A 20,822-nucleotide genomic window follows, 5' to 3' on the forward strand; every position below is an offset into this window, starting at 1 on the left:
CTCCACTGCCATCGTTCGAAAGCAGATAGCCAGATCAATGTAACAAACCGAGGGTGCCTGATCGATTAAAATTTTTACATTAATTTCTTTAATAATATGTTTAAAGTCCTTCTGATAGTACTTAGAAAAGTAATATTTTTTAAAATTTGAGGCTAATATGATAATATAAAAACAATTGAAGGGTAAATAAAGCTTGTTTATATCTTGACCACTAAGCTACCCATCTATCCATCTTTTTGTAATAAGTAATAGAAACTGTTTTAAAATATTGAACTAATTGTACTTCAATTACCATTAGTAGGACAAGTTCTACCAATGGTATGTTAGTCGGGGTTCAAACCTCACCAGGTTTCTGTGGTATGGTTTCTTCATATTATTTCAACCTGTATTTATTCAGGTCTAACACTCGATTAGTTTAAACATTAGTTTTACAGCATGTGTAATAAGTCGGTTTGTTAGGATTTTAATAAATACATATTTATTATTATAGCAACAATATAGAATTTATATACCCATATAAAACTTGCCTATATAAAGTTAAATTTTATGAAGAGTTGATTACAAATCCTCTAGAGAATTTGCTGGCAAAATTCTCAAGTTAATACTGAAAAATTAGATAAACTTTGTCATTTGATTTCCAATAAACATTATATATTCGACGAAACCGCTTAATGCCGACTAAATTCTCGAGTCTTTTTCGGATAATCATAATTTAGTGACATCTTTTTTAAAAAACGCCTTCCTACTTTCTATGTATAAATACGTATTAAATAATTCTACTGGCAATAAATTTACATATTTTTACTTCCTTTTAATTTTAATACAGGAGCTCATTTATTCATTGCTGATTATTATTTAAGCCCTCAAGCAAATGCTATTAATAATCATTTACTTCGAATATAAAAATATATATATTTTTAAATAGAAATTAAAATGCTAGTAGCATTCCGTAAACGCTATTCCGGAGTTCGAATTTACTGGATCTTGGTAATTGGAAGTGTCTTAATGGGAAACGAAGTGACTTAACACTAGGTTCCTAGGTTCTCTCTACCTACCCTGCTGTATGCAGAATATATTGTAAAGCTAAAGAGAGAGCTGAGAGAGAATTTCAAGATTAAACGTTACTTGGAGGCTAATTGCTCAATAATTAGTAATTGTAATAGCGAGAATTGAAATTTACTTGACTTCATAATTATTTATGAAATCATTTTTGGCTACTAAATAAATATAATTATATATATATTATGTATAATTTCATTATTTTGTCATATAGTATATACAATTATGTAAGCTATAATTTTAACTATACTTTTAACCGACATTCACAGTCATTTTGTTCTGTATATTAATGGAATACGTTCTAAAATACTTCTTCTAGACGGAGGTTCATATCAAATACTCTACAATGTCAGTTACAGTACAAATCATACGTAACTTCAATCATGTTGGTGTAACGCAACATGGCACAGGTAGCCAGATTGTGGTCAACCAATTTAATTTGATCTCTCTAGAAGATACAAGAGTTATTGCTGAATTTAACAGAAATATCTTTTAGCCTAAAGACCTTTTACACGTAGTTTTGATCAAAATGTTCTATAATTAAAATAATAAAAAATATAGAGATTTTTATATTAATAAAACAGATACTAAATAACAAATAATTTATATTGTGATGGTAATAAGTTTAAAAATACATAATAAAATTATTAAATTTAACAAAGTTATATCAAAATATACTTTTGAGTGTATATTTAAGCTTAATGCCATAGAGAGCAGTAGAGGACACCTAGGAACCTAATGTGTTCGTACCCACTTCCGTTCCTTAATATTCGTCTGAACTCTATCGATACGTCTTGATTTGTTCGAGTGTATTATTTTATGAAATATTATATAATCTAATACATTTTAAATTATTTAATTTTCTTTTTCAGAGTTGTCAGTCGCAAAAACCATCTAAAAACAGAAGCAACTCCTAAGAAAATTTAGCAGAGTTCAACCAATATTGGCGAGGTAGAGCGTCAATGTCACTTATGTGTTTAACCCGGCGAGTCGATGGAGGAAATGATGGATGGACCGGCACCCGGGCCGCTGCTGAAACGCGGTCGATCTTAAACTAACTTACAAGAGCTGTAGTTCGTTTTAGAAATAATAGAAATATTAGATTTTTTAATGTTTTGTATAAATAAAATTAATACTATGATAAAAATATTTATTTAGTTACTTTTTATACCAGTTCTTTTTTGTTGTTCGAATGGTTCAAATGTTATAAAACCAATCAATCTTTTAAATAATGTGGAATATTTGATCTAGTTTAGGCCAGTCGTGACGCAGCGACTGTAAATAGGACAGGTAGTTGGTTCGATTTCCAATCGAGGGGAAAAAAAGCCAATAACAAGAAGATAGAGCAAGCAGTGAAATATAACAGCTCTATGTCTATCACGTCTAAGAGCCGACCCTCCGCGCGCAAGAAATTCCAAATTGTTTTTGAGTGACAGCTAAATGTAAGTTAGCATTGTTTGACGCACCGCTCTTTCTATAATTATTTTCAACTTCCACTTGTATTACTAACCTAATGTGAGTTTTGAGATAAAAATATAAATTTGATGTTTTTATTTTTATGTCGTAGCTTTTGTAGGTCAATAAAGGATTAATAAGTTTATATAAAAATATGAAATGTATAAAATACAAGAAAAAAGTTAATTTGGAGATGTAATTATAATTATTTAACGATACATGAACAACAGTAAATTATTATATTTTTAATTCTTTTATCTTTTGGTGCATAGGTATATATATATAATGGATAAAAAGACTACCTACCGGTATTTTGTCTATCTACAGTGAAGAAATCAGCAGTGTGTACAATATGCAATTTTTGATATTGTAAATGTTTTATTTAGTTATATTTTTCATATAAATATTTTGTAATTTCGTATTTAAGAGGAAAGGCAGATAGAATTTAATAATAGTTACGTTCACTTCTATTCCCATCTGAATTCAGGACACTGTTTATTGAGAAGCGGAAACCAACGCCGCGCTAACATTAAACAAAAAATGAAAAAAAATAATATCAATGACCATTCTGCATGTGAAGACTGCAGCCATAGTCATGATATCCACCTCTTAATATTCTATTTATTCATTTTTTTTTATATATTTAGGTATTTCATTCACGTAAACATTCTAATGCTCGGACAAGAGTCTATGTAATAACATCACACGCTGTCTGTATGTTCTATTGGATGGGTGTCGAAAGGGCGAGTTCGGCGTTTGACAAGGGGTGACAGTTTGACTAATAGCGGCACGCTACTTCCAATGCAATGTTTCGAATTAGGTGTCTTTAACATGAAAAATAAAAATATTTGTACTGTTAAATTTGTTGTTTTTAATCTATGTTATGGTTTTTAAGTAATTTGATATTTATTTGAAGTCGTCGTAGGGCAGGGGCACTAGGGAGTGACGGTAACGCGATGGTTGTCGGTTCGATCCCTACTCGGGGGAATGAATTATTATTTATTAATATTTTCATTACTTCGCTCTGGCACTAAGGCAAAAGCCCGGCGTTGAGTTCCGCCACTCAAAACTAAAATATTCGGTAGAAAGTGTGGAATAGAGTGTCATAACACTGGTTTCCTATCCTGCTGTAATCGGGATACAGCTTGAAGCAGATTTAATTTTTTTAGTTAAATAGATTTATTGATATCGATAATAATAATGATACACTAGCGATCCGCTCGCGGCTTCGCCCGCTTTTAAGCGGATTGGTGATTTGATAAATAATAGAAGTGTACTTAACTATTGAGTGTAGTTCACTGCATTATTATTTATTAATTTATCTAAATTACTTTCGTTCGAACAACAGTTCGAATAACACTGTATTTAAATCAATTAAGCCGTTTCTCAGAGTAGTATGCACAAACAAATAGACAAAAATTTCTCTAAATCAATTTAAACTAAATATGTACTATAATGCAAATAAATATAGCAAAAGAAAGTTTTTGACTTTAAAAGTCATTTAACTTGACTCTATTTGCCCATATAACGTCTATTTATGGTATTTGAAGTAATGCAATCTATAACTTATTTAAGTACCTTTAAAGCTCATTTTTCTCAAACAGGTTAATGTAGAGTCAAATAATATATAGTAGTAATAATAAATTATTTGAAATTATAATATCAATTGTATCCTTTTAAAATAATCACTATTTTAAAACCATTTAATAAGAAATAGTAATTTTGAAATCCATATAGTTATATAAAATCAAAATGTTGCTTAGTTCACGAATAGCGCCATCTGTTGAACGAATTAATATTGGAAGGTTTTGTTGCTTATAATTTTATAATGTATCGTTTGCCACCAGGAGTCGCTAGAGTCGACCTTAATTAGGGTTACAATATAAAGTAAAATACTTTTGAATCAGTTATGTACGGAACCCTTGTATACGGATAATTATTTTTTGTATTTGTATTTAAAAAATTATAAAAGGTTAATATCATTTCAATTAAGTAGTAACGGCAGTATTGTGACTTAAAGTTAAGGTTTTCATGTTATATTGGGGTATTAGTTTAAAGTTTATATAGGTGTGTGTTTAAGGTATATATAGATATTTAATAATATATAGATAGAGACAGTCAAAAATAAATATTAAGATGACAAATATAATAGGAACAATTTAAATCACGTATAAAATAGTTAACTACGAGTATTATAATAATTTTAATATATTACATAGAAATAGATTTTCTTATGCTAATATTTAGTAGGTAAGTACCTAATAGTAATAAGTCCAATTTAATTTTAAAGACAGTTATATAAAGACACATTCAAAATTACAAGTACAAATGAATTATGAATGAATGTTGTTAACGTTAACTACTAGAATTTATGCATATATTACTATTAAGGACAACTCACGGAAGAGCTTATAGTAGAGTGTATAGTTATTTGTAGAGACGTTCCTATATTGTAGTTCCTAATAAAGATTTTTATTTTTTATAATGCACATAAAATCATACCTTTAGATATTATTATTTTAATTTTGAATCTACGTACATATACTTTAAATCTTAGAGTGCACTAAGGCTTATCATACTTATTACTTATATATATAAAAAATCTATAAACACACACACACACAAACATCTCTATCTAAGTATATAACAGAAGCACATATTTCATAAAAAAAATTATAAAGGAAAATTTTGACTTACCATAAAGTTTTCCTTTGCAAAAGTCACAAAAGTCCAAACACACTCGCACCCCACTTTCACAACTAATTTCGACCAATCAACGGCGGTTGCTTCACGCAAAGGGCCGCGCCCCACGCCGCTGCAATACGCATGCTTCTGTTGCAGCGCAATGACAGTGGACAGTCCGTCCCTTTCTTACCTATCACAAATGTCACTGTGCGAAAGAGACAGCGTATGTGTTTTCCATGCAAATTTTTATTCCATTGCAAAATAAATGAAACAAGTAATTATGTATTATTACGTGAATCATGAATATATTGTGATACGGTGAAAAGGGAATTGATGTAAAATTGTATAAAAATATTATGGGGTTTTCGCTGAAAATTATTTATGTATACTTTAATTATTTTATATCTATTTAGTGACTATATATAATACTGTATATGTGTATTTATAATTTATTTATGTTATATTCTAACTTAGGGACTATTTCTTGTTTTAATTTTATGTCATATAAATGTCCATTTAACCGTCTCTATCTTACTATTATTATAGTAGGAAGTTATTTTTTATGAGATTAATATAAAATAATAGCAGGTATATGAAATAAATATACCATTTACATTCTTGCTGGACTATAAATTCTTAAATAAGATTATATTCTATATAATCTTATAATCAGAAATATCAATTCTAATTAAGGCTAAATCTTTTAAGCTTAACAAATTATAAATGTGTTCTCTATATATAGGTACTCGTAATATTAACATTCCCCTACTTTTTAAATTTTATCACCTTTTTTATAAAAATAATTTAACTTATTGAGTTAAATAAAGGATAAAATAAATAATTTTCATACTTGTGTAATAATTTATCGTGTTACATTTTAAAATAGCAGTCAAATGTTTGTACATCCACAAATTTTCTATTAAGAAAAAAAATCTGATTATACCTTATAAGGAAATAAAATCTACTTAAACAAAACCTTTATACCTATATATTATAAATAAGCATAATCGATAATCTAATTTGATAACCAATACTTATCAGAACGATCTTACACGAACTATCTTTCACACGATCAACAAAAACCCATAAGAAAAAACACTATAGCCTAACATAATTAAATACCAATAAACGTTTTTAAAATAAACATTCTTACATCTCATTTCTATTTCAGGTAAAAGATAGAGATGGCTATATAACTCTAAGTCGTAAATTTTACAAGTCTCCGTTTGAGTAATGTGTAGAAACATGTGCATGTTTTGTTGGGGTTTATTAAGTTGTAATAAATCTATTTATGCCCGCGGGACGAGGTGACTAGGGACAACGAGGTAGTATATGTCGTTATATTGGAAACGTATGGGGATTTTAGCTCATATTTTACTTTAATCTTTTCATTTGTTGAAATGTATTCCCTTTAGATAGATACAAAAAATATATCTATTAAAAAAAAATAAGAAGGAAGATATCGTCAAGTTTTCAAACTTATAAGTAATCAGAATTATAAATATCTAAGTATATTTAATATATCTCGGGGTTAAGTTCCGCCACACAACACAATATCTTAAAGAATAAGAATTGGGCGGTAAATGGAGAATGGAATATCTGGAGTGCGAACGGATTCTCTTAACATTAGGTTCTAGTCATAATAAACATATACTATAGAGCTTTTAAACAAGATTGAAATCATACGCCTATTTACTTATATACCTATTAAAAGGCAACTAGATCTGTTAAATATTTTTGAGTTTTCTTGTTGAATAAGAATGATTTTTAGTGTATATTTCATTTTATTAATTTGAAATATGACTAAACATGTAAAAATAATTAGGCAGTGCAAAACTCTACTTCTTTAATATTGTTTGATTTAAAATCAAATTCTTTTGCACGAAAATGTACAAAAAGTAATGTATTTCAGATTTAATATTTACTTCTACTTTATTAAAGGAACTCTCTGATGTCTTCTATATGATGCCTTCACTACAAAAAAATACGTTAATTTCGAGCAATAGTAAAAGCTCATAAAAGCTTAATAGGCATAACTAAATATTATATAAGTTGATTGGATATAGCTAGGTACATTTTTCAATGTCCAACAAAAATAAATATATTTTGAGACCATCAACTTAAGTAAATAATATAGAGCTTTTAATATGTTATTTATAAAAACTTTAATAATATTAATGGGGACAGAGTGTCCACAACATTAGGTTCCCTCTGCAGACCTGCTATATACGGGATACAGTGAGAGCTAAAAAAATAACAATGAACGCTACGTGAAGAGATCTTGAGAAATATTTATTACTTTCAGAATGTAGGTAGTTACGTCTTTTCTCAAAAAATAAAAATAGAAAAATATAAAACAGATCCATTTCAAGAAAACATAAGCAAAAAACATTATAACAATAAAACATTACAATGCGGCAAACAGTTAATTATAGGATTCGAATCTAACACCGTTTAATTAACACTAGGCAATCCCTCACATTGTCTTAGGGTGCATAAAACTACTCATGTACATGTCATTTATTATGAGAAACAGCAATTTTTATGCCTCAGTCCTGTCGCGACCGTCACTGATGCATGAGTGTCCGTCTGTACTGAATTAGATTGAAAACTTATACTAAATTTAAAATCGTTTCTCATTAAAAATCCATATTTAAATTAAAAAATTCTGTTTAAATTTTTGGTTTTCGTGTGAAAGTCGCTCTAATACTATAATCTACTAAAAATAATAAAAAAAACTAGTTTAAAACATTAAAAATAAGAGACAGCTTACCTCTACATCGTCAGTGATAATAATTCCAATATCCCAAATCCGCTGTCAAATCCGCTCCGCCACAAGCGGTAGCGGGCACCAGGTGCGCCCCGCCCCACCCCGCCCCGCTTCGCTCAGCTCACCTAGCCGCGCTGCACTCGAGGCCCGAACGTCGGGAAAACACCTACGGTTTTCCACCGCGAGAGCACGTAACTTTAGACACTGTACGTAATAACGTATTTTGATACGATTTACAGAGTTAATCTACGTAAAATTAACGTATTTTATTTTATTATAAAAACGTATTTTTAGTTTAGTATTGTATTTGTATAGATGTGAAGTGAACTATTGTGATTTTTGAAATTTGTGCTTGTGTTTTTGTTGAACTTTGAAAATTGTTCGAGTAAGTATTTTTTTATTGATAATTAATTATTTTTATATTTTAATTTTTATATGGTATTTATTATTTCTTTTTATAATTATCTAATAGATCGTTTTCGTAATCGGAATATCTAATCTCTTAGGATGGCCTGGATTTTAAATGTCACTGTGAGCTCAAGATGAGCTTATAAGTTTATTATAATTGGAAAGCTTTACATATAAATAGAAGTCCGATGGTAGGAATTATGTTTTCGTTTAATTATTAAATTAAAAGTTCTTATTAAAACTTCATTTACGGTTTCAAAATTCATTTATTTCTCATACAGAGCATTAACATTTTTATATTACAAAGAAACAATTTAATTATAAAGTTATCTTTTACTGTTTTTTTTTAATTTTAAATATTAGATATAATGTGATTTCATTTTGCAGAATAGCATATTTTAATGTAATGAAGATAAATTTAGATTAGATAAGTAAGCCGTATAATTGAAAATGCAACATTTATTAATTTTAATATATTTTTAATGAATTTTACCAGAAATTATTACTTTAATACTTTAAATGAATTAAAGCTTAATAACATAGATCAATTTAATTAATATTTAAAATTCAAATTCTATTGTTAACCCAATAATTTCAAAAACTTACTTACTTTTAACAAAAAAAATTATAAGAATTATTAAACGACGACTTCGACAAACGTTATAATTCCAACACCACTTCATCAAAGGATGTCGAGGTTAAGGCACTAAAAAAAACAAAAGCTTTGAAATCGTCCGGCCCATTTAATGTGGACCGGACGGAGTGACAAAAATCTACACTGAAATAAATTAACACATGTTCTCTAAACGTCAAACTAAAATAAGGAATTACTAGATAGTAATTATATTGGAAATTCAACATTTAGCTTTGAAAGCAACCTATATAATAATAATAATAATAATTTTAAATAAAAATAAGATAAAATAAGTATATTTGGTACAAATGAATAACAGACGGTTGTGATAAAATTCAAAGTGAAATAAACACCTCCCATATGTCGCATAGATGTCATGAGAATAAGGAAGTTACTGGATATTTTAAATCATATATATAGAAGTTATTTCTTTTTGTATTACTATAAGAACTTTATAAATCTTGATATTAATTGCTAAGCAAATAAAAGATATGTTTAATATTTTTTTTAAATACAAATATATCATTAATATTAAATGTATGTTTTTATGATTAATTTAAGACGTAGATAAATATGAATTTAAAAAATAATAAATATGTACGTCACAATAAAGATTTTACCTATTTTATAACTTATATAAATTTTACATTTACCTATATATGTACTCGTATATTTATTTGCTTATATTGGTTTTTTATAGTTCAATAACGAATACTGATAAAATAAAAGAGAATTGAATCTCAATTAATTAAATACAAAATATGCAATATGCAAAAACATAACATAAGTAAAAACAAAAACATAAATAAAAATCTCTCCTTCATAGATTAAAATACAAAATAAACAAATTAAAAACAATTATTCAATGCAATATGTCATCGAGCAAACAATAAATCTTGAGAAGTCAAGAAAAAATTCAAAACATGTTATTCACATACAAGCAAGATGCAGCATGAAAAATCGGCCAAAATGCACCAAAATTACGATTCATTCGAATCAAATTCGCACATTTGTCATTCCTTGCATATAAACACGACAAATAAATTGAATCACAATGAGTGCTAATTTGCTCGTAAAGATGCATGCACCGGCCGGAGTTCATAAATCGGCAAAAGTCACTTTCGGCCTACCGCTTACACCCATAAACCTCTGTGGACACTTTTATAGCTCTACCACGTGGCGGGACCGACGTTTTTTCCTCATGTCACTTGACATGTGCTCTACAGTTTGAGATATCTTATATCAATTTATTGTTTAATAATAGACCCCCTGTGTTATTCAAATTTTGACGCTATTATTAGTAATTACGTAAAATTTAAAAGTTGAAGAGGTCAGTCGTAGCGCGAGCGTGTGTAAATGTGATAGGCTGTAGATTCGATTCCCTCTTTGGGAAATGAAATATTTAATATTTTTATTTCTATCGCCCTGGTGTCGGAGCGCTTAAAGGCGGAAAATAGGGCACAAAGTATCTTAATACTAGATTCTCTCTGCCTATCCTGCTATATGCGTGATTCAGCCTGTAGCTTTATAGCGAAGTTCAACAGTTGAAATTTGAAATCGTGTTTTTTTTGGTATTTTATTATTACAAGGGACACGCTAAGTTTTCTTAAATATATTTAATTCTATAATTTAATCTACCATATAAATAGTTTCATAACTTAAACGTTGTTACATGATACGCACGAAACGCATTCATCACCAGTAAACAAGGCGACGTACTTGACCAACTAATGTGTTTCATTCTATCACAGGTCCATCAATCAAGTTCCACTCTACGAGGACAATTGAGACAGACCGCGAGCATCTGTAGCACTTAACATGTCCAACTAGACTATTCAGTGTCCATCTAAGGATGACAATCTTTGAGTAAACTTTAGAGAAAAGGAGAAAATTCATCGGTTACCAATGAACGACCTAAATTACAACGCAGGAATGAGTTCCTACCAATTTGTGAATTCCCTTGCATCATGCTATGGGAATCAGGCTCCAGGGCGTACAGGCACACCTGTCGAACAGGCAGGTCACCCAGGTCTACCCACACCAGGTGCTGACTATTATAATCCAAATGCAACAGCGTCCTACCCAAACACGTGTTATTCACCACCACAAGTTGGACATCACTATCCACAGCATCCTTACGCGACGCCAGCTGCTGGTGCACATATGCAACCTCAGACTATGATAGACTACACGCAATTACATCCTCAAAGATTAGGAAGTACTGCTAGTCACATGCACACCCATTCAAACTCCAGTCCTGGTGCTCTATCGCCCAATTTAATGTCAACGCCGCCGAGCCAAGCGACCAGTGGCAGCTGTAAATTTGCTGACTCCACCTCTACAACTGGAGTAGCGTCACCACAAGACCTGTCTACCTCATCAGGTCCAGGTAGAACTTCTCCTGGGTTTGGAGTTGGACAGAATTCTGGAACAAGCACAAAGCTCGGACTAACTACTCCTATTGCTTCTCCGGTGGAACATAAAGCGAATATAAATCAAAATATATCAAGCCCAGCTTCAAGTACGTCTAGCAACGAAAGCAACGAAGCAAACAACTCCAGTTCAAGTAATACTAAGAACTCAAAGGCTGCAGCCAACGCTCAGGCGAACCCTCCACAAATCTACCCATGGATGAAAAGAGTTCACCTAGGTCAAAGTAAGTCTTAATTCCTTTATCTATATCTATATATCTATATATATAAAATCGAAAGGTCACTCACTCATCACGAAATCTCAGAAAGTACATGTGCTAGGAATCTCAAATTTTGCATAGGAGTTACTTATAGGACGTAGGTGTTCGCTAAGACGGGAATTTGCAATATTCGACTTCTAAGGGGTTGTTTTTGGGGTTGTAAGTTTGTATGAAACTTCGTTACTACAAATGCTAGGAGTTTTAAATTTTGCATGGTCGTCACTTATAGGACGTAGGTCCTCATGGAGACAGAAATTAATAATAACGTAGTTGACGCAGGTGAAGCCGCGGGCGGGCTGCTAGTATGTATATATAGTGAACTACCAATAAATTATACCGAAAGAATTCAACCAACCATATATCCTTTTCTCTCACGACGGATGTTTCTTGTGCTTTATATAATCTAAAATTAATTATATATATAATTTTCTTTAAAAAAACCTAAAATCATACGCATTATGAAATTATTTAAAATGGTTGACTAATGATTGGACACCGAATTGACGGCCTATTGACTTCAGGAGTGAATAATGTAAAAAACGAGATTCACACTTTTTTATTTAAGGTGTGATGAATCATAAATGGCCTTACTTCCTCTTCTTGGATATTACCACGCCTCCGTTATAGACAAAGCTTGATTCTAACAAGAAGCTATTCATCAATTAGGAGTCGAAGTGGAATCCAAATAAATTATATATCTGTTTATAAAACATTAGCATGTATTAACGTTAGAATCGGTATGGCGGGCTGATGGATGGAGTCCATAATAAGGCATAATGGCTTTGTTGGCGGGCGCTTACAAGAGAGCCCAGATTTTTTCTCCTTAACATCTTCTAATGATAGGAAAACGCGTCGTCACTATGAGATGTGATTTGAAGGATCCTTAACTTCTGGTATTAAGCGTGAACTGCATTATTTGAATTTAATCTATTTTAAATTGAATCTTGCTTATTTTTTCTTTGATAATTATTTAATAGCTAGATGCGTTATAATAACTTTAAAAACAAATACCGACCTAAAAATAAACGATATAGGATACAATAATTCGCGCGACAGTCACGCGAATTATTTAATAAATGGTGTATTAAGTAAGTTAAGAAATAAATTATAAAAGCGTCAAGTGTAACTTTAACCTCAATAAATATCCACTACAAACTTATCAGTAATTAAAGTTACTAGTATATTAAATGTCAATGTACATATGTACATAGATGTCTATTGCATACAGGATATTGCTATGCAGTAATATCATAATGTATGTAATAGGTACCATACAAGCATGTGAGTGGAACGCGACGGCTATGGGTTCGATACCCCCTTGGAGGAATGAAATCTCGGCGAAAACTGGGGAATACTACCTTACTATTTGCGCGATGCTGAAGCGGAAAAAAAGAGATATACAAATATATATATATATATATATATATATATATATATATATATATATGTTTAAACTATAAATAAACCAGGGTAAAATAAAATAACATACTTCTTTGACCTGAATACAATATAACGTCCCATCAAATTAGGCATTTCAAATTGACTTGTCACATGTACGGCTCGGTAAATGTTTTAAGAGTTAGGTACATGTCCAGAGATAAAGACAATCGCAGATGTTTCTTATTTTATGAAAGAAAAAAGTTATATTTTACTTTAATCCGCCAAGGTTAACGCTAATTAACATTTAATTGACATTACAAATTGTGCGGAACCCACATATTTCTAAATTATACCGAAAGTTGAAGGAGAAAACTGACATAAAATAATCAGTCAGGCTTATTCTATGATTGGTATTAATGCGCTAAGATATTATTTTCCTACCGACTAAAATTACTTAAAACTTAGAAAAAAAGTAGTATCTTTTTTAGAAACGTATAAAAAAATCTTTGCATTTTTGATTGTTTTTTCGTTCGAGACACGGTTAGAATTATCTAATCAAGTTTGCGGACAGCATACAGGCACATCTGCTGCACTTTGCGGAATAGGCACTTGAAACACAGTGACGGGATAGTGGTGGATTTACTATCCTATGTTAAAATTAAAAAAAAAAAACAACTTCACGCTGTATCCCGCGCATAGCAGGGGTGGCAGAGGGAACTTAGTGTCATGACACTCCGTTCCCCACTATCCGTTAATTCTGGAAGCAATACATAAAACCTCTGGAGTGGGGATCGAACCCAGAACCAGTCGCGTTTACAGTTACACACTTATGCTCCTGCGCCACGAGTGGCCTCACTTTCTTCATTTTTTATGGAATTTTTTCATGCAAAAATAAGTACGAATCAAATTCACTCTTCAGCTATAGTATAATGTATGCTTATATTCACGCTTGCGTGTCAATTGATATTTTCTTTAATTGGTGATGTCTTAGATTTCTAAAAACGAATATTAAGACGTTTTTCACCAACCAATTAAACATAAATGAAAGCGAAACAATTGATACCTACATATCGGTAAAATATCCAGATTATCATAAATGTGAAAAAGATTAAAAATAAAAGACATTTATTGTAATCTTTTTCTAATATAAATCGTAAATTTATATTTTTTGATAAAATTTAATTTTAAATGGTATATGCAAATAAAGGCAGAGGTCGTACTGTCATGTCTGTAGGTAATAACTCAAATGGTAGCGGCAACAGTATGCGTGTCGGCTGGTTACTTTAAGTTCCAAGACTTCAGCCCTTCTAGGTAGTTTGAAAATCTAAAATAACTTCATTATCCTGCTATATATATCTAAGCTAGCAGGCGGATATTCCTTTTGTAGAAATATAAGTTATTTACTGTATCAATTCATTCACGACAACTATGATTTAAAATAACATTGCCGATATCATTTGTTTTAAAGAGTATTTTTTATATGAAATAGTTAGTTAGTTAGTTGAAATAGTTAGTAGTTAGTTATTTTTATATTTATCATATATGAATATGATAAATATATCTATGTGTAAGTGCAAATACCGTGACTTCATCATGTATTAATTAAGTGACATCTAGATTTTAAAGTCATTGTAGAGGCGTAAGTTCATTTATTACTAGAATTTGAGTAGTCCTATAGGCCTTATATTATAAATTAATCTATTTTTTGTGTATTTTAATGCTCTGCTGATTTTCGTTGTCTGTCTGTGCCTTTGCCTGTTATTATTAATGTTTTAAAATTTACATGCAAAATGCTCACGATGAGCCCTCCACGGGAATTTGTTTTAGTTTTAGTTTCTACATCATACTACTACGTTACTACATTCTACATCAAAACTTCATTGTATTATTGTACATAATATTTTTAAAAATAATAATCAATTAAACCTAGAGAGAAGAGAATTAGACCTAGATAAAAATATTTGGTCCACAATAATATATTTCGATATACAACAGATATTTCACCATAGATTCCCATAGGACAATTCCCAAAATGTAACTTTATCAATAGATCGTCTCAATTGCTAGACCAATTGCGTTTATGATATGCGCAACTTTTTTTCAGACCTCTTGAGGTTAGAATAAAAAAATATATTAGATTATTTTACCAAAATAAAAACTTTACTGTTTTGTTTATTACTGATTTTAATATAATTTGTATATATTAATAAGGCCCTTATTGAGGTATATTTAATTATTTACATTTGTAATTAATTCCGTGTCACAGGGTAAGTAGAAGGAACCTATTATTAAGACCCTCCATTCCTCACTTTCCGTCCTAGTTTCGAGACATTATGTTTTGATGTCGCGTTTTGTCTTATTACCAAAGCGAGGAATCCATAGTTTATAATCAGAAGCTGCGCTGCTTCCTTTCTAATACCTAAAACCTATACAGGTTCTATTACGTATTTAGTTTACATAAAATACTACTAATATTACTATTTTATTATAGGTATTTTATTATTTGCCTGTGTAATTTTTTTGTCACAAGTTTTGTTTTACATTATACAGTATATTGCTTTTAGAATTCTACTTTATAATTAAAATGATTCATTCATTAAAAAAATAAAATTTTTCTTCAATTAAAAAAAAACACACATATACCACAATTTAGTAATAATAATTAATATCGTTTAGTGTGCGCCAAAGCAACATTCTATAATTATCGTAAATCTGACTCATTATTCAAGAAACCTAGTATTGCACCTAAAGGTACGGTAAATCGTACTTTTCTGATATCAATTTGACGCAAATAACTACCTACGTTTCCCCTCTAGGTATACCTCTAACGCTCTAATCTCTAGCAATCATAGATTTACTTAAAGGCTTTAGGAATAATACCTTGCAAGTTACTTATCAGCAGTTTTCAGAGAAAGCAAAGAGATACAAGTATCAAATGTTTGTATTCTTATTGATTTTCGTATTTTTACGTTTTATTATTTTCTAAAGATACGATTCTTCCAGATTTGGTTGGAGAGGTTATAAGTTTTAGTGATAGGTACTGTACCCAACATTTGGAGGAAGTTCGTATTTGATAGTAGAGTCCAATATCTACACCAATTTGTTTAAACACAATTTGAATATTGTGCAATGCCTCCAGAATTCTGAGTGTTTAAACACTAGATTCCCTCTGCCTACCCTGCTGTGTGCGGGATACAGCGTGAAGCTGATTGAATATTGTTTACTTATAGTTAGAATCACGTTAAAAAATATATTTTCCAAACAAATTTAAATGACTATTTTTAAATTGTTCGATACTGAAATACGTAAAATAGCTTTTTCTTATAATAAGCTCTGTTTCTAAATAAAACGAGAAATTGCACCTTAGGGCTAAAGTAAATGACAATTTTTGATTTCCATCTAAGTATACAATTTGCTCTACCTTGTAGCTATTACGCCTTTATCTCTTTAGATTATGGACAAATTAGAACTAATATACTATAAACTATTATTTACTAAATAACTAGTCTAACTGTTAGTTAAGTCATTTTGTGTTTTATTGTCCTAATAATGCTTTAATTATAAAATATAGTCAATTATAAGTTTGCTTAGATAACAATTATATAGATAAAACTGAACTAAATTGGATATACACCGAAGTCGCACTTAGATGTGTAGAAAAGTATTTTATTTCGCTACAAAAGTTTTGTTTTTATTGACAAAAGTTAAAAAACACATTTTTTAAACTTACTGACTATTCATTCTAAGCACTGAAGTTCACTTAAAACGAAGCTGCAATAAACAAAAAAAATAAGTAAGGCACAATTATAACTTCCATTTTATTTACAGAACAACCCAATTATATTAACGACAAGGGCTGTATGAAATTAAACTTCGAAAGAATATATATAATAAGGCGTAGAGTAAGACTCTACAAAGTATATAATGTTACTTGTACATCTGCTCTAGGTAGACTTTTTAATAACCTCGTTTACTTGCGCTCATACAATAATTATGTTAAATAACAATATGTGTGTATACTGCTTAGCTGTCGTTATGCAGTGGTAGCACTGTTGGAGGTTCGATTTCCACTTGTGGGAATTATTTGAATTTGCCCGCTCTGGTTGACAAAGCGTGATGTTTAGTTCTGCTAGTCTACACGTAACGTTTTAAAAAATGGGGTATGGAGTGCCTTACCATTAGGTTCCCTCTGCCTATCTTGATATGTTTCACGACAATGCAGGAATGAGTGAATTTGGGAACCCGAGGTAACTGTAACCGCAGGTACAAAGAATTTTATCTTAAATGTCTAAAGCTGCCTTTTAGTTAAATAAACTATAAAATACAAGAAAATTTTCAATTAATAGTTTCTGAAATTAGCGCGTTCAACCAAACAAACTTTAATAAGGCAAGAAATTAAACTTTCTACAGTATATAATTGAATAAATGACTTATATTTACATTACATTTTTAAAACTTATAAATAAAAAAACCTACGCAACTAATACTATCGATTAAATTTATAACAGTTAAGTTAAAAAATATTACAATGCCATCCATATCTATTTTAATCAGAAAATTCTATACAATGCATTTACTTACCATAGCTGTTTATTATACCGTAGAGATAGTATGTATGGGTATAATAATATACAAGAGGCCTATAATAAAAGATATATAATAATACCAGGCTAGCTGTATAACATTATTATAATTGTATAAAAATATGTAATGCTTTTTTAAAAATATATTAAAGTCCTATCTGCATAATGGATTTATGCATTACTTATTTGAAAACATTTTTTTGCCAACGATCTTGTCTCAAGTGAAAACCTGCGTAAAATAACATAAATTAAGATTCATCGATATATTTTATGTTGAAAGTGGACAAAAAATCTAAGCAATTATCCACATAATAACATAATGTTTTTTTTAAAACACATGAGAAACTCTGGATTTAATGTATGAACAGTTTGAGGACGGTGGAAGGAACTAGGAAGGAAGGAAGAGCTAGGAAAAATTAAAGTTCTCTACATATGAAAATAGAGATTTTTTTAAAGTGGTTGTATAGCATATAATATATTTTTTTAATTTGAAGCAAATTCGTTACTATATTTTTATAATATTCAAGCCGTCGTGGCGCAGTGGCATAAGTGTAAGATTATAAACGCGACGGTTGTGAGTTCGATCCCCATTTGGGGTTTTTAAAAAAATGATGAATTTTTATTTTTATTTCTTCGCTCTGACAATAAGATAAAAATTGCAGCGTTGAACACCTGGACTCAAGTCTAGTAATTCAGCGGAGTATCTTAACACTGGGCTCCATCTGCCTACCCTGCTATATGCGGGATACAGCGTGAAACTGGAAAAAAAAAATAATAACGGAAGGGGTAGATGGACTTTAGTATACGGTTTTTATATTAACTTTACTCTAATTATGAAAATTTACCATACATGTAAAACGTTGCAATTTAAAAATTGCAGAACGATAACATTAAAAAAATACACATCGTGCCAATTTTAACAGCACACGTCACGAATATTTTATTTATAGCTACATATTATAAACGGTAAAAAAACGCTGTTTATTTAAAAAAAAGCACAACCGCTTATCGTAGAATATCAATAACCGCTTAAATTATACAAATTATAGCGCTTGTTATATATAAAATATAACTTGATTTTAATCGATGCAAATTGCTGGCAGTATTTTAAAACGATCGGGTAATTGCCGCTTGTATCAGAATTAGTATTCTATGCTAAACACTACCTAATGTTCATAATTTGATTGGCTACAGACATAATAGGTAAAATAATATAGAAATAAATTTTATTAATTAATTGTTAATGTTTATTCATAGATTTAATTGTATACTACCGAATATTAGTGTGTATAAATAACTCGTTTTTATTAATAGCCGTATCAGATTGTGAAATAATAATTCATTCGTTATTAAATATTTAAAAACTTAGTAGATATTCTGTATTCCTTGCGTTGTCACAAAAAAAATCAATTTTTTTCTTTCTCTTTTAATCTATGCATTGTCTTGGTGGGAAAAAATGTAAATAGCCCTTTTATTTTTGTTTAAATGTATGTATTTTATTTATTTTAGTTATTATTTTACGTAAGTTTTTGTATATATTTTAAGTAAATTTTCTAAAATACAACTTTACGATTAAACGAACAACTTTCGAAGCTTATTTTAAATTACTTATCTCAACTTTAAGAATCGCAAAATGTCGCATTTATCTAGTTTAAAATACGAGCACGGCATTAGATAAAAGATTGTTATCATATTATATTCACTTTATATATAAAATACGGCAGTGTAGGTACAAGAAAGGTCTGAGATGAGCACGAAGATAAAACGCCCGAAGCGTTCTAGACCTCAGCCCAACCGGTTACTACCGCGGCGTGTGCAAAGCGGCAAAAAGACTTAAAAATAAAATGAATATACCCATGTATATTCATAAATAAAATTCTAAAAGCTGAGTGGTTAGGAATAAATAAAAGTAAAGGGGATTAGTAAAACGAAGCCCGGTTGGTCGACGTAGCAATGGCGGCGATGACGTTGCGAAACTTTTGCGAAACTTTTGGCCATGACATGCTAGTATTGTATACGAAATATGCTTGAACATGTATATATATTTCTATTTTAGACATAACATATACCTAAGAAACTATTAAAAATTAATATAATAATGTTTTGTACTTATAAAATAACTAGGGTGCTCGGCGTTGAGTTCCGCTACGCAATGTTTCCAGAATTTGGTGGATAATGGGGAACTATAATGTCTTAACGGGAGGAACGATGTGCCTTAGGTTAGGTTAGGTTGCTAGGTTCCCATATTCCCTCTGCCATCCCAGCTATGTTTAGGGTATAGCGTGAAGCTAAAAAAAACAATAGCCTAGTAATAAAAATTTTAAACAATATTATTTTAATAGTTCAGCTATTACGTAAGTAATAAAAGTAAGAACAAAATAATATACTTTGTAATTACATAGAGTAGTTGTTTACATATATCCCTTAGGGAATAAATTGATAAATAATAAATATGTATATTTTAGTAGAACTTATCATATAAAGTAATTGCGGTTTTCAATTTTCAATATTAAAAGTAGTATTCAAGTAATTGCTTTAAAATACATTAGCTCGTTTAGTATTCAAAGTGAATTACTGGTAATGTTTATTAATAACAGTTCTATACTAACTTACATATTTCATAAATTTGATATTTATTTGATTATAATAAAGTCTATACTCCTATACTATACACCTTTCTATAGTCATCAGGATTCAAGTAAGCCCTCCAACTCCCCCAGGACTTCCCAACTTCAATTATTGATGGCAACTTTAGCCGCTATAAAGTATGGGGGAACCCGTTATTTTTCAAGCCGTTTACTTTTAAATAACACATCACTTCAGGTGTTTCACTGAAAACATGTTATTTATTACACATTTTTATAAATCGATCTACAGTAATGCATTTTGTATGCAGAATTTATAATGAATTTTGAAAAAGGTATTATTATAACCACATATTTTACAGCTGCCTTCTCGTTTATTATATGCACTTACATACATAATCAATGTTTTATATAATGAATACTTGTAGGTTCTCACCTTTTGCCAGCAAGTTTTTATATAATATTTTTATATAATACTAGTGGACCTGAAGGCGGCTACGCCCGCTTGAACTATACGGATATTTATTGAAATTATTTTCAGTTTTCGACAGTTAGCAACGGTCGCTTAGCG

General features: G+C 30.2%; 1 protein-coding gene across 1 annotated transcript in view; it reads left to right on the forward strand.

The window, feature by feature from the left end:
* The first annotated feature begins 8,122 nt into the window (after positions 1-8,122).
* LOC146540012 (uncharacterized) overlaps positions 8,123-20,822 on the forward strand; it is a 36,040-nt gene continuing 23,340 nt past the window's right edge. The window contains exons 1-2 of the mRNA XM_085207818.1: positions 8,123-8,354; positions 10,763-11,667. Of these exons, the coding sequence (XP_085063944.1) occupies positions 10,917-11,667 (751 nt within the window). The 5' untranslated portion in view covers positions 8,123-8,354; positions 10,763-10,916. The remainder of the gene's footprint in view (positions 8,355-10,762; positions 11,668-20,822) is intronic.

This window comes from Heliconius melpomene, chromosome 3 (assembly GCF_056956725.1).
Source record: "Heliconius melpomene rosina isolate 202511_hmr_F chromosome 3, ASM5695672v1, whole genome shotgun sequence".
Classification (NCBI taxonomy): domain Eukaryota; kingdom Metazoa; phylum Arthropoda; class Insecta; order Lepidoptera; family Nymphalidae; genus Heliconius; species Heliconius melpomene.